Here is an 18,280-nt window from a genome sequence, read left to right as displayed (position 1 = left end):
ATCCCAAAGACCTGACCTCCAGTCCACACAAGAATTTCGTGCTCCTCCCCCTCCATCCTTGAGCTGCTTCTTACCTCTGAATCTGCAAGTTGGAGAAGAAGAGACAGCTGGAGGGAAACCTTCCATTTTGGGAATTTCTTCCATTACCCATTGCCCAACAGTTTCTGCTGTGACCCCTGACAGTCAACACCTACCACCTGACGTCTCCTCTGTCCCAACCTTATCTGTTCCCTCCTCATTCCCAACCAGCTCTGTTCTCTCTCCAGAACCCAGTCCTTTTTTAAATCAAAAGCTGATTGCAGCAGCAAAAACAGAGAAAATCAGCATTGCACCACACCCCCACTCATTTATCTTTTCCACCCCTGGGAATTATTCCCGCCCAATTGCAATTTCAAATGAAACAACTCCTTCTCCCAGCTCAGATTTTCCCGCCCACTCTGTTGGGACAGATCCAACGCCCATTCCCATGCCCCTGGAAACTGATGGGTCTGATGCTACTCAATCAACAACAGGAGCTGCTGCTACCCAAGCTAAAACCAGTCCTTGGAGATCCCTCTTTGGGGAAAAGTCGACGTGCAGAGGTTCTTGTCTGAAATTAGCAAAAATTGGAAGTGCCAAAATAATTATGAATTCTGTGGCAAGGGAAGAATCTGGGTCCTCTGGGACCCAAAGGTGATATCCTTTCAAGTCCTCTATATGAATTCCCAAATTATCCACGGGGGATGTTACTGTATCTTGACTGGTCACTGTATTCATCTATCTGCTATCTATGCATCTAACGATGCTCCCGAGCGCAGGCAACTCTGGTCATCTTTAGTGGGGCTTGTTCCGGCTGCTCCGGTTCCTTGGATTGCCTTGGGAGATTTCAATATCACTCGTTTTGCTGATGAGAGATGGGGAGGAGCTGATCCAAACACCTCCGACATGAATGAGTTCAATGCTTGTATTGAGGACTGCTCTCTTCTTGACTTAAGATCCGTTGGGCAAACTCTCTCTTGGACTAACAGTTCTCGCACTGGTCACCTTAAACTTCGTAGGCTTGACAGAGCTTTAGTGAATGAGGAATGGCTACATGGGTTCCCAATCTCCTATGTTCACTACAAAAATCCTGGGTTGTCTGATCACTCCCCTATCATTGTTTCCACTTCCCCAGTGCAGTCTACAGGGGGAAAACCTTTCAAATTCCATAACATGTGGCTTTCTGATACTTCCCTCTATGAGGTTGTTGAGAGAGCTTGGCACCTGAAGATCAGTGGAAATCCAATGTTCAGAATCTTCAAGAAACTCCAAGGTACTAAGAGAGCTATAAAAATCTGGAATCATAATAGCTACGGGAGGATTGACATCCTGGCTCCTCAATTCAGAAAAGATTTAGATGAGATCCAAACTAAGATTGGTCTGGACCCTCGGAACCTTAGCCTCAGAGCTGCGGAACAAGACATCAGAGAGAAGTTCACCCGGACTGCCCAGCAGGAGGAGAGTTTGTTTCATCAAAAATCCAGAGTTGACTGGCTTAATCTTGGTGACTCTAATACTGAATATTTTCACTCTGCCATGTCCATGCGCAGAAACCATAACCAGATTCAGGCAATTGAAGATGATAATGGTGAGCTTTGTACTGAACCCAAGGGAATTGCGGATATCCTGGTTAATCACTTCTCTTGCTTGCTTAACCACAATTGCCCTATGACTGGAGATCTTCCTACCCCCCAGTATAAACTGTCCCCTGATGATGCCCGTGACCTTGTCAGACCTTTCCAGGCCGAGGAAATAAAGGAGGTGGTTTTCAAGTGTGATGGGAATCGAGCCCCTGGTCCTGATGGCTTTAATGGGGTCTTTTTAAGCACTTCTGGTACCTAATTGCGACTGAGGTTGTTGAAGCCATCCATTATTTCTTTCGAACTGGCAACCTCCTTCCTGCATTCAATACCACTTTCATAGCTCTGATTCCAAAATGTAGTGGAGCATCCTCCCCCAACCATTTTAGACCCATCTCCTTGTGCAATTTCTTCTATAAAATCATATCCAAGCTGCTGGCATCTAGACTCAGCAAAGTTCTGAACAGGATTGTCAGCCCCAATCAATCTGCTTTCATCAAGGATCGGCTTATCCAAGATAATGTCCTCCTCTCCCATGACCTGTGCCACAACTTCCACAAGGCCTCGAACACTAAAGCCTTATGTTTAAAGCTTGACCTGAAAAAAGCTTATGATTATGTTATTCATGAAGCCCTCCTTGGATTCATGAGAAAAATTGGTTTCCCCACCTTGTGGTGCACCTGGATTTCAAAGTGCATTGCCTCTCCTTCTTTCTCGGTGCTTCTCAATGGTTCTCCGAAGGGCTTCTTTCAGTCCTCTAATGGGCTAAGGCAAGGAGATCCCCTGTCCCCTCTGTTATTCTGCCTGGTAATGGAAATCTTCTCCTGCATGTTGAATTCAGCTCAAGCCTTGGGTAAAATCAAAACTCCGTTTTCCAAAGGAAATCTTAATATAAATCATGTCATGTATGCTGATGATGTCATGGTTTTCATCACCCCAGACCTCGAATCTGTTGCAGGGATCAAGGAATGTCTCCAATCTTTCAAGCGCATTGCTGGTCTGGATGTTAACTTCCAGAAAAGTGAAGCTTTCTTGTCCGGCACTTCTGCTCAGCTCAAAGACCTGATTTGCTCTTCCCTCTGCATCAAGGAAGGTTCGCTCCCCATTAAATACTTGGGTCTCCCTCTGATTACCAAGAGACTGTCCAGCCACGATTGTCAGCCATTATTAACCAAAATTCGGAGCAGATTAGGCATGTGGAATAACAAAAAGCTATCCCGGGCGGGGCGAATCGAATTGATCAAAGCTGTTCTCACCTCATTCCAGATTTATTGGTCTGCTACCTACAACATCCCCATGGAAATTCTGCTCGAGATTGAGAAAATATTCAGAAATTTCCTCTGGGGGGGGTCTGACCAACAGAATCAATACTCTCCAATTGCTTGGGCTTCGGTCTGTTGACCAAAAAGAGAAGGGGGTGTGGGGATCCGCAGCGTTGTTGATATCAATAGAGCCTCTCAATTAAAACTCCTCTGGCACATTGTTCAGAACAGGGAATCTCTGTGGGTTAGATGGTTCAAAATCAAATACCTCAAGAAAAGTTCCTTTTGGAATAGGCCTATGCCTTCGAACCCGGCCTGGGGGGTGAGAAGTATCTTTAATTGTAGAACTTTGGCGAAGCCCTTTATGTGCTATTGTGTGGGCAAAGGTAGAAACATCGATTTTTGGACTGACCCGTGGCATCCGGATGGACCCGTCCACACTCAAACAACTGAAGGCGAGCTGTTCTGTCTAACTAAGCAGACATCCATTGAATGCATGCAGCAAGATGGAAGTTGGGCTCACATCCTCCACCAAGCTCACTTGCCCCAACTCCACAGGATTATGAAAACTGGGCTGTTCTCCCATCACGAAGTCGACAGAATTATTTGGAAGGGCAACCCAAATGGGAAATTTTCTCTCAGATCTGCTTGGAACCAATGTAGAACTCGTTGGGCTGAGGTTCCCTGGTTCAAGACTGTCTGGCATAAAGGCCATATCCCTAGGTACAGCTTCACCACCTGGCAAGCAATGCAAAACAGGCTCAGTACTCGGGACAGGCTATGCTTCCTCGGATCCCACAGAGATCTCAGCTGTCTGCTCTGTAACGCTGGCCCTGAATCGGTGAACCATCTCTTCTTTCGATGCTCCTATTCGGCATGGATCTGGAGATCTATTCTGTGGCGGTGTGGGTTCAGAAGGAAGCCGCTCAAGACCCTCTTACAGGAAGAAATGTGGATCCGGGAAAAGTTTAAAAGGGATGGGCAAGCCACCTCGATTATGCGACTTAGTTTCTGTGTGGTGGTGTACATGATATGGAGAGAAAGGAATAGCCGGCTGCACGGGAAGCACCCTTGCCATAAGACGAGTACCCTCCACAGTTGCCTCAGTATCATTCATTCTAGGCTTGCTCATCTTCACCTGGACGATGTTATTAGCCGGAAAAATGTTGCAACTGCCGCAAATTTTGGTCTTCCTTGTATCCAAGTGAAAACCGACGCTGTCTTCTGCTCCTGGATCAGGCCGGATCATGAATTTTACAAGATTAATACTGATGCTGCTGTTCACAATGGGATGGGTGGAATAGGGGGCTTAATTCGGAACTCGATGGGGGAGGTCCAAGTCATGTTCTCTCTTCGGTCGGGCTGTGAAGAGATCCATCTTCTGGAAATGAAAGCCATCCTCCATGGGATCATACTCGCGCGCACGGAAGGGTATGAATCAATCTGGATTGAATCCGATTCTTTGGTTGCAGTAAATGTGATCTTAGAAAAGTGGGAGTGTCCCTGGAAAGCCATTCCAATTGTTGAAGAAATTCGTGACGCCCTCAGAAACACTCAGAACTGGAAATTGTCTCATATTTGGAGAGAAGCGAACGGGGCCGCAGACTTCCTGTCTAAGCCCAACTGTTGTTGCGAAGGAGCTGTCCTCCTCCCTTCTACTATCCCCCCAACTCTTAGGGATATCCTGGATCTTGATGCAGCCGGCCACCTTTACCCTCGTGTGTAGGGTTATCGATGTGACCTTCAGATCCGCAGCGGTGATCAATGCTGTGGTTAGTTGTTGGTGTTGGGGGGCTATATGTACCCCCAACTGTGGGATTCTTCTGCACTGCTCTTTGATTCTCCTTTTGGCTCTTTGCCTTTGCTGCCCATCTGGGCCCCCCTTGTAATTCTTGCTTATTGGTTTTAATATATCCGGTCGGGGTCTGCCTAACCCCAGCTTACCAATCAAAAAAAAAAAAACATCTCTAGGGTTTCCTATGTCTTAAAGACAGATGTTTTATAAAGTTTTCAAAATAAGAAACTTTCTATTATTTCAATCTCCATCCTTCATCAACTAAATCTAAGATTCAATATCATCTCATCATTATCCAAAAACATGGCTAAACGCTCTTTGAGACCGTCTCTAGGGTCTCCTATCCCTAAAAGATGGATGTTCTATAAACTTTCTACAGTAAAAAGACTTTCTATTTTTTCAATCTCCATATTTTATCAACTAAACCTAAGATTAAATACCATCTCATCCTCATCTCAAAACTTGGCTAAAAGCTCTTTTACACCATCTCTAGGGTTTCCTATATCTGAAAGATTGATATTTTATAAAGTTTCTAAAATAAGAAACTTTCTATTTGTTCAACCTCCATCATTTATCAACTAAATCTAAGATTCAATACTATCTCGTCATTTTCTCAAAACTTGGGTGAAAGCTCTTTGACACCATCTCTAGGGTTTCCTATGTCTAAAAGATGGATGTCTTACAAAGTTTCTAAAATAAGAAACTTTCTATTTTTTCAATCTCCATCCTTAATCAACTAAATCTAAGATTCCATACCCTCTCATTCTCATCCCAAACTTGTCTAAAAGCAAGTTGGCATCATCTGTAGGGTTTCATATGTCTAAAGATGGATGTTTTAAAAAGTTTCTAAAATAAAAAACTTTCAATTTTTTCAATCTCCATCCTTTATCAAGTAAATCTAAGATTCAGTATCATCTCATCCTCATCTCAAAACTTGGCTAAAAGCACCATGACAACATCTCTAAGGTTTCCGATATCTAAAAGATAGATGTTTTATAGTGTTTCTAAAATATGAAACTTTCTATTTTTTCAATTTTCATCATGCATCAACTAAATCTAAGATTCAATACCATCTCATCATCATCTAAAAACTTGGCTAAAAGCGCCTTCACGCCATCTCTAGGGTTTACTAAGTCTTAAATATTGATATTTTATAATGTTTCTAAAAGAAGATTCAATACCCTCTCATTCTCATCCCAAAAATTAGCTAAAAGCTCGATGACATCATCTATAGGGCATCCAATGTCTAAAAGATGGATATTTTATAAAGTTTCTAAAATAAGAAACTTTATATTTTTTCAATCCCCATCCTTCATAAACTAAATCGAATAATCAGTATCATCTAATCGTTATCCCAAAACATGGTTAAAAGCTCCTTGACACCGTGTCTAGGGTCTCCTACTTCTAAAAGATGGTTATTTTATGAGGTTTCTAAAATAAGAAACTTTCTATTTTTGCAATCTTCATCCTTTATCAAATAAATAGAATATTCAATAACATCTCATCCTAATACCAAAACTGGGCCAAAAGCACCTTCACACCATCTGTATGGTTTCCGATGTCTAAAAGATTGATGTCTTATACAGTTTCTAAAATAAGAAACTTTTTTTTCCAGCTCCATCCCTCATCAAATAAAACTTAGATTCAATATCATCTCATCCTCAACTCAAAACTTAGCTAAAAGCTCATTGACACCATCTCTAGGGTTTGATAAGTCTAAAAGAAAAATATTTTCTAAAGTTTCTAAAATAATAAACTTTCTATTTTTCAATCTCAATCCTTGTTCAACTAAATCAAAGATTCAATACCATCTAATCCTCATCTCAAAACTTGGTTAAAAGCTTCTTGACACATTTTATTGGGTTTCCTATGTCTTAAAGATTGATGTTATAATGTTTCTAAAATAACAGACATTCAATTTTACAATCTCCATCCCTGATCCACTAAATCTAAGATTCGATAACATATAATCTTCATCTCAAAACATAGCTAAAAGCTCGTTGACAACATCTATAGGGTTTCCTATGTCTAAAAGGTGGATGTTTTATAAAGTTTCTAAAATAAGAAACTTTTTATTTAAAACTCTATCCTTCACCAACAAAATCTACGATTCAATACCATCTCATCATCATCCCAAAAGTTGTCTAAAAGCACCTCGACACCATCTCTAGGATTTCCTAAGTCTAAATGACGAATGTTTTACAAAGTTCTAAAATAAGAAACTTTCTATTTTTTTAATCTCCATCTTTTTCAACTAAATCAAAGATTCAATACCCTCGCATTCTCATCCCATAACTTGGTTAAAAGCTCATTGACATAGTCTCTAAGGTTTCCTATGACAAGATGGATGTTTTATAAAGTCTCTAAACTATTAAACTTTCTATATTTTCAATCTCTATCCTTCGTCAACTAAATCTAAGATTAGATATCAACTCATCCTCACCCAAAAACTTAGTTAAAAGCTTCTCAACAGCGACTCCAGGGTCTCTTATGTGTAAAAGATGGATGTTTTATAAAGTATCCAAAATAAGAAATTTTCAATTTTTTCAATCTCCATCCTTTGTAACTAAATTTAAGAGTCAATACCCTCTCATCCTCATCTCAAAACATGGCTAAAAGCTCCTCCACACAATCTCTAGGGGTTCCTATGTCTAAAAGATGGATGTCTTAAAAAGTTTCTAAAATAAGAAACTTTCTATTTTTTTAGTCTCTATCCTTCCTCAACTAAATCTAAGATTCAATATCATCTCATCCTCATCTCAAACCTTAGCTAAAAGCTCCTTAACAATATCTCTAGGGTTTCTTATGTCTAAAAGATCGACGTTTTATGAAGTTTCTAAAATAAGATACTTTCAATTTTTTCAATCTCCATCCTTCATCAACTAAATCTAAGATTCAATACCATCTCATCCTCATCTCGAAGCTTGGCTAAAAGCTCCTTGACACCATCTCTAGAGTTTACTAAGTTTAAAAATTTAATGTTTTATAAAGTTACTAAAATAAGAAACTTTCTATTTTTTTCAATCTTCATCATTTATCAACTAAATCTAAGATTCAATACCATCTCCTCCTCATCTCAAAACTTAACTAAAAGCTCCTTCACCCCATCTCCAGGGTTTCCTATGTCTAAATGATGGATGTCTTATAAAGTTTCTAAAATAAGAAACTTTCTATTTTTTCAATCTCCATCCTTCATCAACTAAATCAAAAATTCAATATCATCTCAAAACTTAACTAAAAGCTCTTTGACACCATCTCTAGGGTTTCCTATGTCAAAAAGATTGATGTTTTATAAAGTTTCTTTAATAAGAAACTTTCTATTTTTCAATCCCCTTCCTTCACCAACTAAGTCTACGATTCAATACCGTCACAACCTCATCCTAAGACTTGGCTAAAAGCACCTTTACACCCTCTCTAGGGTTTCTTATGTCTAAAAGATGGATGTTTTATAAAGTTTCTAAAATAAGAAACTTTTTAATTTTTCAATCTTCATCCTTCCTCGACTAAATCTAAGATTCAGTACCCTCTTATTCTAATCCTAAAACTTGGCTTAAAGCTCGTTGACATCATCACTAGGGTTTCGTATGTCTAAAAGATAGATGTTTTACATAGTTTCTAAAATAAGAAACTTTCTGTTTTTTCAATCTCCATCCTTAATCAACTAAATCTATGATTCAATATTATCTCTTCCTCATCTCAAAACACGGCTAAAGCTCCCTGACACCATCTCTAGGTTCTCCTATGTCTAAAATAAGGATGTTTTATAAAGTTTCTAAAATAAAAAAAATTTCTATTTTTTCAATCTCCGTCCTTTATCAACTAAATCTAAGATTTAAGACCCTTTCATTCGCATCCCAAAACTTTACTGAAAGCTCGTTGACATCCTCTCTAGGATTTTCTATGTCTAAAAGATTGATGTTTTATAAAGTTTTGATAGTAAGAAAGTTTTTATTTTTTCAATCTCCATCCTTTATTAACTAAATCTAAAATTTACTACCCTCTCATTCTCATCCCAAAACTTGGCTAAAAGCTCGTTAACATCATCACTTGGGTTTCTTATGTCTAAAAGATAGATGTTTAACAATGTTTCTAAAATAAGAAACTTTTTATTTTTCAATCTCCATCCTACATCAACAAAATATAAGATTCAATATCATCTTATCCTCATCCCAATCATGGCTAAAAGCTCCTTGACACCATCTCTAGGGTCTCCTACGTCTAACAGATGCATGTTTTATAAAGTTTCTAAAATAAGAAACTTTCTAATTTTTAAATCTCCATCATTTATGAACTAAGTCTAAGATTCACTACCATCTCGTCCTCATCTCAAAACTTAGCTAAAAGCCCCTTTACACCATCTCTAGGCTTTCCTATGTCTAAAAGATGTATGTTTTATAAAGTTTTTAAAATAAGAAACTTTCTATTTTTTCAAACTTTATCCTTGTTCAAATAAATCAAAGATTGAATACCATCAAATCCTCATCTCAAAACTTGGCTAAAAACTCATTCACACAATTTATGAGGTTTCCTATGTCTAGAAGATTGATGTTTTATAAAGTTTCTAAAATAAGAAACTTTCCATTTTAAAATCACCATCCTTGATCAACTAAATCAAAAATTCAATACCATCTAATCCTAATCTCAAAACTTGGCTAAAAGTTCGTTGACACCATCTATTAGGTTCATATGTCTAAAATGTGGAAGTTTTATAAATTTTATAAAATAAGAAACTTTCTATTTTTCAATCTCAATCCTTCACGAACAAAATCTACGATTCAATACCATCTCATCCTTATCCCAAAACTTGGCTAAAAGCACATTGACACCATCTTTAGGGTTTCTTACGCCTTAAAGATGGATGTTTTATAAAGTTTATAAAATAAGAAACTTTATATTTTTCAATCTCCATCCATCATCAACAAAATCTGAGATTCAATACTCTCTTATTCTCATCCCAAAACTTGGCTAAAAGCTCCTCCTTGACACCGTCTCTATGGTCTCATATGTCTAAATGATGGATGTTTTATAAGTTTCTAAAATGAGGAACTTTCTATTTTTTCCATCTCCATCCTAAATCAACTAAATCTACGATTAAATATCATCTCTTCCTCATCCAAAAACTTCGTTAAAAGCAACTTCACACCATCTCTAGGGTTTCCTATGTCTAAAAGATGGATTTTTATAAAGTTTCTAAAATAAGAAACTTTCTAGTTTTTCAATCTCCATACTTAATCAACAAAATCTATGATTCAATACCCTCTCATTCTTATCCCCAAACTTGGTAAAAGCTCGTTGACATCATCTCTAGAGATTTCTATGTCTAAAAGATTGATGTTTTATAAAGTTTCTAAAATAAGAAACTTTCTATTTTTTCAATTCTCATTTTTCATCAACTAAATCTAAGATTCAGTATCATCTCATGGTTATCCCAAAACATGGTTAAAAGCTCCTTAACACCGTGTCTAGGGTCTCCTATATCTAAAAGATGGATGTTATATAAAGTTTCTAAAATAAGAAACTTTATATTTTTTTTAATATTCATCCTTTATCAACTAAATATAAGATTCAATACCATCTCATCTTCATCTCAAAACTTTGCCAAAAGCTCCTTCACCCCATCTGGAGGGTTTCCTAAGTCAAAAAGATTGATACCTTATACAGTTTCTAAAATTTGAAACTTTATTTTTTTTTCAATCTCTATCCTTCATTAACTAAATCTAAGATTCAATATCATCTCATCCGTATCTCAAAACTTAGCTAAAACCTCCTTGACACCATCTCTTGGGTTTTCTATGTCTAAATGGTGGATATTTTCTAAAGTTTCCAAAATAAGAAACTTTCTATTTTTTCAATCTCCATTCTTGTTCAAATAAATCAAAAATTCAATACCATCTAAATCTCATCTCAAAACTGAGCTAAAAGCACCTTGACACCATTTATGGGGTTTCCTATGTCTCAAGGATTGATGTTTTTCAATATTTCTAAAATAAGAAACTTTTAATTTTATAATCTTCATCCTTGATCAACTAAATCTAAGATTCAATAACAACTAATCTTAATCTCAAAACTTGGCTAAAAGCTCGTTCACACCATCTACAGGGTTTCATATGTCTAAAAGGTGGATGTTTTATAAAGTTTCTAAATTAAGAAACTTTTTATTTTTCAATCTCTATCCTTCACCAAGTAAGTCTACGATTCAATACCATCTCATCCTTACCCTAAAACTTGGCTAAAAGCACCTTGACACCATCACTAGGATTTCCTATGTCTAAATGACGTATGTTTTTCAAAGTTTCTAAAATGAGAAACTTTCTATTTTTCTTATCTCCATCCTTCTTCAACTAAATCTAAGATTCAATATCCTCTCATTCTCATCCCAAAACTTCGCTAAAAGCTCGTTGACATCATCTCTAGGGTTTCTTATAACTAAAAAATGGATATTTTGTAAAGTCTTTAAAATAATAAACTTTATCTCCATCCTTCATCAACTAAATCTACGATTCAATCATCTCATCCTCTCCCCAAACCATAGTTAAAAGCTCCTTAACACCGTCTCTAGGGTCTCTTATGTGTAAAAGATGGATGTTTTAAAAAGTATCTAAAATAAGAAACTTTCTACTTTTTAAATCTCCTACCTAGATCAAGTAAATCTAAGATTCAATACTCTCTCATCCTCATCTCAAAACCTTGTTAAAACCTCCTTCACACCATCTCTAGGGGTTCTTATGTCTAAAAGATGGATGTCTTCTAAAGTTTCTAAAATAAGAAACTTTCTATTTTTTTAGTCTTCATCCTTCATCAACTAAATCTAAGATTCAATATCATCTCATCAACATCTCAAAACGTGGCTAAAAGCTCATTGGCACCATTACTATGGTTTCTTATGTCTAAAAGATTGATGTTTTATGAAGTTTCTAAAATAAGAAATTTTCTATTTTTCAATCTCCATCCTCAATCAACTAAGTACCAACTAATCCTCATTTCAAAACTTGGGTAAAAGCTCCTTCACACCATCTCTAGGGTCTCCTATGTCTAAAAGTTGGATGTTTTAAAAAATTTCTAAAATTAGGAACTTTCTATTTTTTCAATATTCATCCTTGATCAACTAAATCAAAGATTCAATACAATCTAATCTTGATCTCGAAACCTGCCTAAAAGCTCTCTAAACTTGGCTAAAAGCTCCTTAACACCATCTATCGGGTTTGCTATGTCTAAAAGATGGATCTTTTATAACTTTTCTAAAATCAGAAACTTTCTATTTTTTCAATCTCTATCCTTAATCAACTAAATCTAAGATTCAATACTGTCTCATCCTCATTCCAAAACTTGGCTTAATGCTCATTGACACCATTTCTAGGGTTTACTATATCTAAAAGATTAATGTTTTATAAATTTTCTATAATAAGAAACTTTTAATTTTTTAAATCTCTACCCATCTTCAACTAAATCTAAGATTCAATACCACCTTATCCTCATCTCAAAACTTGGCAAAATGCTTAGTGACACCATCTTTGGGATCTCTTATGTCTAAAAGATGGATATTTTTAAAAAATTTTAAAATAAGAGACTTTCTATTTTTTCAATCTCCATCCTTCATCAACTAAATCTAAGATTTAATACCATCTCATCCTCATATAAAAACTTGGCTAAATGCTCCTTGACACCTTCTCTGGGCTTTAGTAAGTCTGAAAGATTGATGTTTTACAAAGTTTATAAAATAAGAAACTTTCTGTTTTTTTATTCTCCATATTTCATCAACTAAATCTAAGATGGAGATTGAAAAAATCGAAAGTTTTTTATTTTTGAAACTTTATAAAACGTCCATCTTTTAGACATAGGAAACCTTATAGATCGTGTTAAGGAGCTTTTAGCCATGTTTTGAGATGAAGATGAGATGGTTTTGAATCTTAGATTTAGTTGATCCAGGATGGAGATTGAAAAAATAAAAAGTTTCTTATTTTAGTTACTTTAAAAAATATTCATCTTTTAGACATAAGAGACCCTACAGACGGTGTCAAAGAGCTTTTACCTATGTTTTGGGAGGATGATGAGATGGTATTGAATCATGATTTAGTTAAAGAAGGATGGAGACTGAAAAAATAGAAAGTTTCTTATTTTAGAAACTTTGTAAAACATCATCTTTTAGACATAAGAAACCCTATAAATGGTGTGAACGAGCTTTTAGTCAAGTTTTGAGATGCGGATTAGATGGTGTTGAATCTTAGATTTAGTTAATCAATGATGGAGATTGAAAAAATAGAAAGTTTCTTATTTTAGAAACTTTAAAAAACATCAATCTTTTAGACATAGGAAATCCCATAGATGGTGTTAAGGAGCTTTTACAAAAGTTTTGAGATTAAGATGAGATGGTATTGAATCTTAGATTTTGTTGATCTAGGAAGGAGATTGAAAAAATAGAAAGTTTCTTATTTTAGAAACTTTAAAAAATATCCATCTTCTAGACATAGAAGATCCTAGAGATTGTGTCACTGAGCTTTTAGCTAAGTTTTAAGATGAGGATGAGATGGTATTGAATCTCAGATTTAGTTGAAGAAGGGAGGCGATTGAAAAAATTAAAAGTTTCTTATTTTAGAAAATTTATAAAATGTTAATCTTTTAGACATATTAAACCCTAAAAATTGTGTCAAGGAGCTTTTAACCAAGTTTTGGGATGAGGATGAGAAGGTATTGAATCTTAGATTTAGTTGATCAAGGATAGAGATTGAAAAAATAGAAGGTTTCTGATTTTAGAAATTTTATAAAACATCCATCTTTTAGACAAAGCAAACCCTATAGATGGTGTTAAGGAGCTTTTAGCCAGGTTTTCAGATGAGGATTAGATGGTATTGAATATTCGCTTTATCAAGGATGAAGATTGAAAAAATAGAAAGTTTCTAATTTTAGAAACTTTATAAAACATCCAACTTTTAGACATTAGGAGACCCTAGAGATGGTGTCAAAGAGCTTTTAGCTATATTTTGAAACGAGAATTAGATGGTATTGAATCTTTGATTTAGTTGATCAAGGATGGAGATTGAAAAATAAAAAGTTTCTTATTTTACAAACTTTACAAAACATCAATCTTTTAGACATAAGAAACCTAAGAGATGGTGGAAATGAGGTTTTAGCCAAGTTTTGAAATGAGGATGAGATGGTATTGATTCTTAGATTTAGTAGATCAAGGATAGAGATTGAAAAAATAGAAAGTTTCTGATTTTAGAAACTTTATAAAACATCCATCTTTTAGACATAGCAAACCCTATAGACGGTGTTAAGGAGCTTTCGGCCAAGTTTTGAGAGCTTTTAGTCAGGTTTTGAGATGAGGATTAGAGGGTATTGAATATTCGATTTAGTTGATCAAGGATGGAGATTGTAAAAAACAAGTTTCTGATTTTAGGAACTTTATAAAACATCCATCTTTTAGACATAGGAAACCCTAGATATAATGTTAACGAGCTTTTAGCCCTATTTTGATATGAGGATTAGATGGTATTGAATCTTAAATTTAGTTGATCAAAAATGGTGATTGAAAAAAAAAAGTTTCTTATTTTAGAAATTTATAAAACATCAATCTTTTAGACATAGGAAACCCTAGATATGATGTCAACGAGCTTTTATCCCTGTTTTGATATGAGGATTAGATGGTATTGAATCTTAGATTTATTTGATCAATGATGGAGATTGAAAAAATATAAAGTTTCTTATTTTAGAAACTTTATAAAACATCCTTCTTTTAGACATTGGAAAACCTAGAGATGATGTGAAGGAGCTTTTAGACAAGTTTTGAGATGAGGATGAGATGATATTGAATCCAAGATTTAGTTGAAGAATGATGAAGATTGAAAAAATAGGAACTTTTTTATTTTAGGAACTTTATAAAACATCAATCTTTTGTACATAGAAAACCCTATGGATGGTGTGAAAGTGCTTTTAAGCATGTTTTCAGATTAAGATGAGATGATATTGAAACTTAGATTTAGTTGATGATGGAAGGAGATATAGAAAATAAAAATTTCTTATTTTAGAAAGTTTTTATAACATCAATCTTTTAGAAATAAGAAACCTTAGAGATGGTGTGAATGAGCTTTTAGCCAAGTTTTGAGATGAGGATGAGAACTTAGCTAAAAGCACCTTAACACCATCTATAGGGTTTCCTATGTCTAAAAGATGGATGTTTGATAAAGTTTCTAAAATAAGAAACTTTCTGTTTCTTCATCCTCTATCCTTCATCAACTAAATTTCTGATTCAATACAATCTCATTCTCATATCAAAACTTGGGTAAAAGCTCCTTGACACATTCTCTTGGGTTTACTAAGTCTAAAAGATTGATGTTTTACAAAGTTTCTTAAATAAGAAACTTTCCGTTTTTTCAATCTCCATCCTTAATCAACTAAATCTAAGATGGAGATTGAAAAAATATAAAGTTTATGATTTTTGAAACTTTATAAAACGTCCATCTTTTAGACATAGTAAACCTTATGATGGTGTCAAGGAGCTTTTACCCATGTTTTGAGATTAAGATGAGATGGTTTTGAATCTTAGATTTAGTTGATCCAGGATGGAGATTCAAAAAGTAGAAAGTTTCTTATTTTAGATTCTTTAAAAAACATCCATCTCTTAGACGTAAGAGACCTTACAGACGACGTTAAGGAGCTTTTAGCCATCTTTTGGGATGATGATGAGATGGTATTCAGTCTTTGATTTAGCTGATGAAGGATGGAGATTGAAAAAATAGAAAGTTTATTATTTTAGAAACTTTGTAAAACATCCATTTTTTAGACATAGGAAACCTTATAGATGGTGTCAAGGAGCTTTTAGTCAAGTTTTGATACGAGGATTAGAGTGCATTGAATCTTAGATTTAGTTGATGAAGGATGGAGATTGAAAAAGTAGAAAGTTTCTTATTTTAGAAACTTTATAAAACATCAATCTTTTGGAAATAGGAAACTCTAGATATGGTGTTAAGGGGCTTTTAGCCAAGTTTTGAGATGTGGATGAGATGGTATTAAATCTTAGATTTAGTTGATAAAGGATGGCGATTGAAAAAATAGAAATTTTTTTATTTTAGAAACCTTACAAAACATCAATCTTTTAGACATAAGAGTACCTAGAGATGGTGTCAATGAGCTTTTAGCCAAGTTTTGGGATGATGATTAGATGGTATTGAATCTTAGATTTAGTTGATCTCGGATGGAGATTGAAAAAATAAAAAGTTTCTTAGTTTAGAAACTTTATAAAACATCAATCTTTTTGACATAGGAAACCCTATAGATGGTGTCACGGAGTGTGGGACCCTATCCCGCGAGAGGGGTCGGGTGCTAGCCGCCACACTCTCTCTTGGTCTCTCGAACCCACGTGATTGGCGTGTACCTTTTTTTCTTTTATTATTGATTTTCCAACCAAGCCGGCAACAACTAAGCCATAGGGTGCAAACAAACGTGCAACCCAGTACCTACAACGGCAGAGGTAAACCGCCGAGCTTAGGAAGGTGTGATTTAATTCATCTTTTCTGTGAACTTGGGATCACTTGAGGAATCCGAATTTCACACAAAGGAGAATGACAGAGTCGCCACCTAGATGAGAAATTTAGGACTTATAAATAACCCAAAATCTAGACTCGTTACCTGGTTACGAGAATGGAAGGTATGGGGAGTTACCATCACATGCACCATCCTCGCCCGATAATCCGGTATTCGATTCCAAAAGTTAACTCTCTTGAATTTTTTTTAAATGGCTCATTTAACTCTATTGAAGTGCGAACTATGTGACATGCATCCTAAAATCTAATTTTAATATAATTCCTAAATGTGTATCTTGATTTTCTTAATTTGTTTGAATTCAATCTAAGTGAAAGTTCTCCTAAAATTCTAATTTCATGGAAAGTTCTAAGTGATTTAATTACTTTTAATTTAAGGATTAATATACAAAATCCCACCACTTATGTGTGAAGCCGACTCGGGCTTGGTATGCCACTCAAGTATCCAAGTTGCCTACGTATCCCAGCCTCACTAGAATCAGAGTCAATCGTAGTTGGATGCACCTAAACTAAGCTACTTATGCCTAACTCATTTAGGACACCGATCTAGACTGGACAGACTGTTTCAATAGTTTTAGAGAGATTATTTAATTCAAGTTGAATAGATTTTATTATCCTAGCACTTCATCTAAGATGCTAAATGGTCCTATCTAAATGCAAGTCGTCCCTTAGACTAATGCAGGTTAACCTACATCCTAACTAGGTTTTTCCTAGGAAAAAATTGGGTTACTAGTGTAACTAAATCTATGGCACGGTTGCACTAATAGCAAATGACCGTGTTGAGGCTGGACTCCTAACTCTAGGACTCCCTTAAACCTAGGACACAACGTGATGTAAGTGTTCCTAAGGACCCTAAAAGGTTTCTACGATAGGAGACCGCAATCCAACGACTCATAGACTTTAAGTTAATTCAATTTGTTGATATTAGTGATTTTTAGATTCAATGATTTTTTATTTTGAAGGATTTTCGATTCCTAAATATCTAAGGGATACCAAAGGTTCTATGGTTTGCCAGTTTCGACCTCGAATCGCAATCATGGATGTGAATATTGCTCTCAACCCTTGTATAATTTAGCACGTAAGTTATAGTATCTTATTGCCTGGCATGTTTCTCAGGATTTCCGTGGACAGTGGACCTCAGAGCCAATATAATACTATAATTTATAGACTCCAATTATGCAGGATTAATCGCAATTAGTATACAATTGTGGTTGCGATCTTGACAATTAGACTATTGCGGTATAGCAAATTTACATGGGAGATCTATGAACCCTAAGGTTTCTGTTTCAAACAAGTTAGGGATTAAATTTATGATGTAAAGTTAAGATTTGTTGGAGGTTTTTACTGACTTTTGGATTGATTTGCTATTAATTATGATTTATTAACATTAAGACCAGATTGCTAGGATTACACATAAACCCTAAGCATTCAAACTCCAAATTAGCTGAAACGTTTCTAGTAACAAGATATGGATGATTGTGGCTTACTAAAAAAATTTCATGAATTGTCATTAAGATTTGATATCAATTTCCGATTTCTCAAAATTCAAATCAATTCATAGATTAAGACAGTAACTTATAGCATATCAATTTCAAATTAATCCAAACTTTCACAGAATACAGATATAGATGAGTATAGCTTACTGGAAATTTTTATGAATTATCATTAAGCTTTGATATCAATTTCTAATTTTTCAAAATTCAAATCAGGTTATAGATTAACACAGTAATCTATAGCATATCAATTTCAAATTGACTCAAACTCTTACAGTATAAAGATAATCATGAGATTAGGCTACTGTATGACGTTCATGGATTTTTATTATGATTTGATGCCAATTGAAATTCACACAAAAATTGGATGAAACTAAAGAATTACTTAAAAAGCAAACCTAATGGTATTCTAAAATTAAATAAAAAATTCCAGTAGATATATAATATAGATTATAAAATTTTCTATCAAAATTTCAAAACTTAAAAATTAAATCTCTTCCATAAAATTGATTTTTAAATAGAAAAGGGGAAGTTGTTTCCAATGAATTGAAACCCGTTTATTAAAATAAATTACAAAACCATATTACAACTTTGC

At 35.1% G+C, this 18,280-nt stretch overlaps 1 protein-coding gene across 1 annotated transcript; it reads left to right on the top strand.

Moving 5' to 3' along the window:
- Positions 1-696: 696 nt before the first annotated feature.
- On the top strand, positions 697-1,860 carry LOC143869039 (uncharacterized). The gene has a single exon (XM_077376235.1). It carries the CDS (start codon positions 697-699, stop codon positions 1,858-1,860), a length of 1,164 nt encoding a protein of 387 aa, XP_077232350.1.
- Positions 1,861-18,280: the final 16,420 nt, after the last annotated feature.

This window comes from Tasmannia lanceolata, unplaced genomic scaffold, assembly GCF_043159265.1.
Source record: "Tasmannia lanceolata isolate RefF3 unplaced genomic scaffold, GAP_Taslan_0.1 ptg000003l, whole genome shotgun sequence".
Taxonomy (NCBI): domain Eukaryota; kingdom Viridiplantae; phylum Streptophyta; class Magnoliopsida; order Canellales; family Winteraceae; genus Tasmannia; species Tasmannia lanceolata.
The sequence above is the reverse complement of the archived record's forward strand: the minus strand, read 5'-3'. Positions and strand labels throughout refer to the sequence as shown.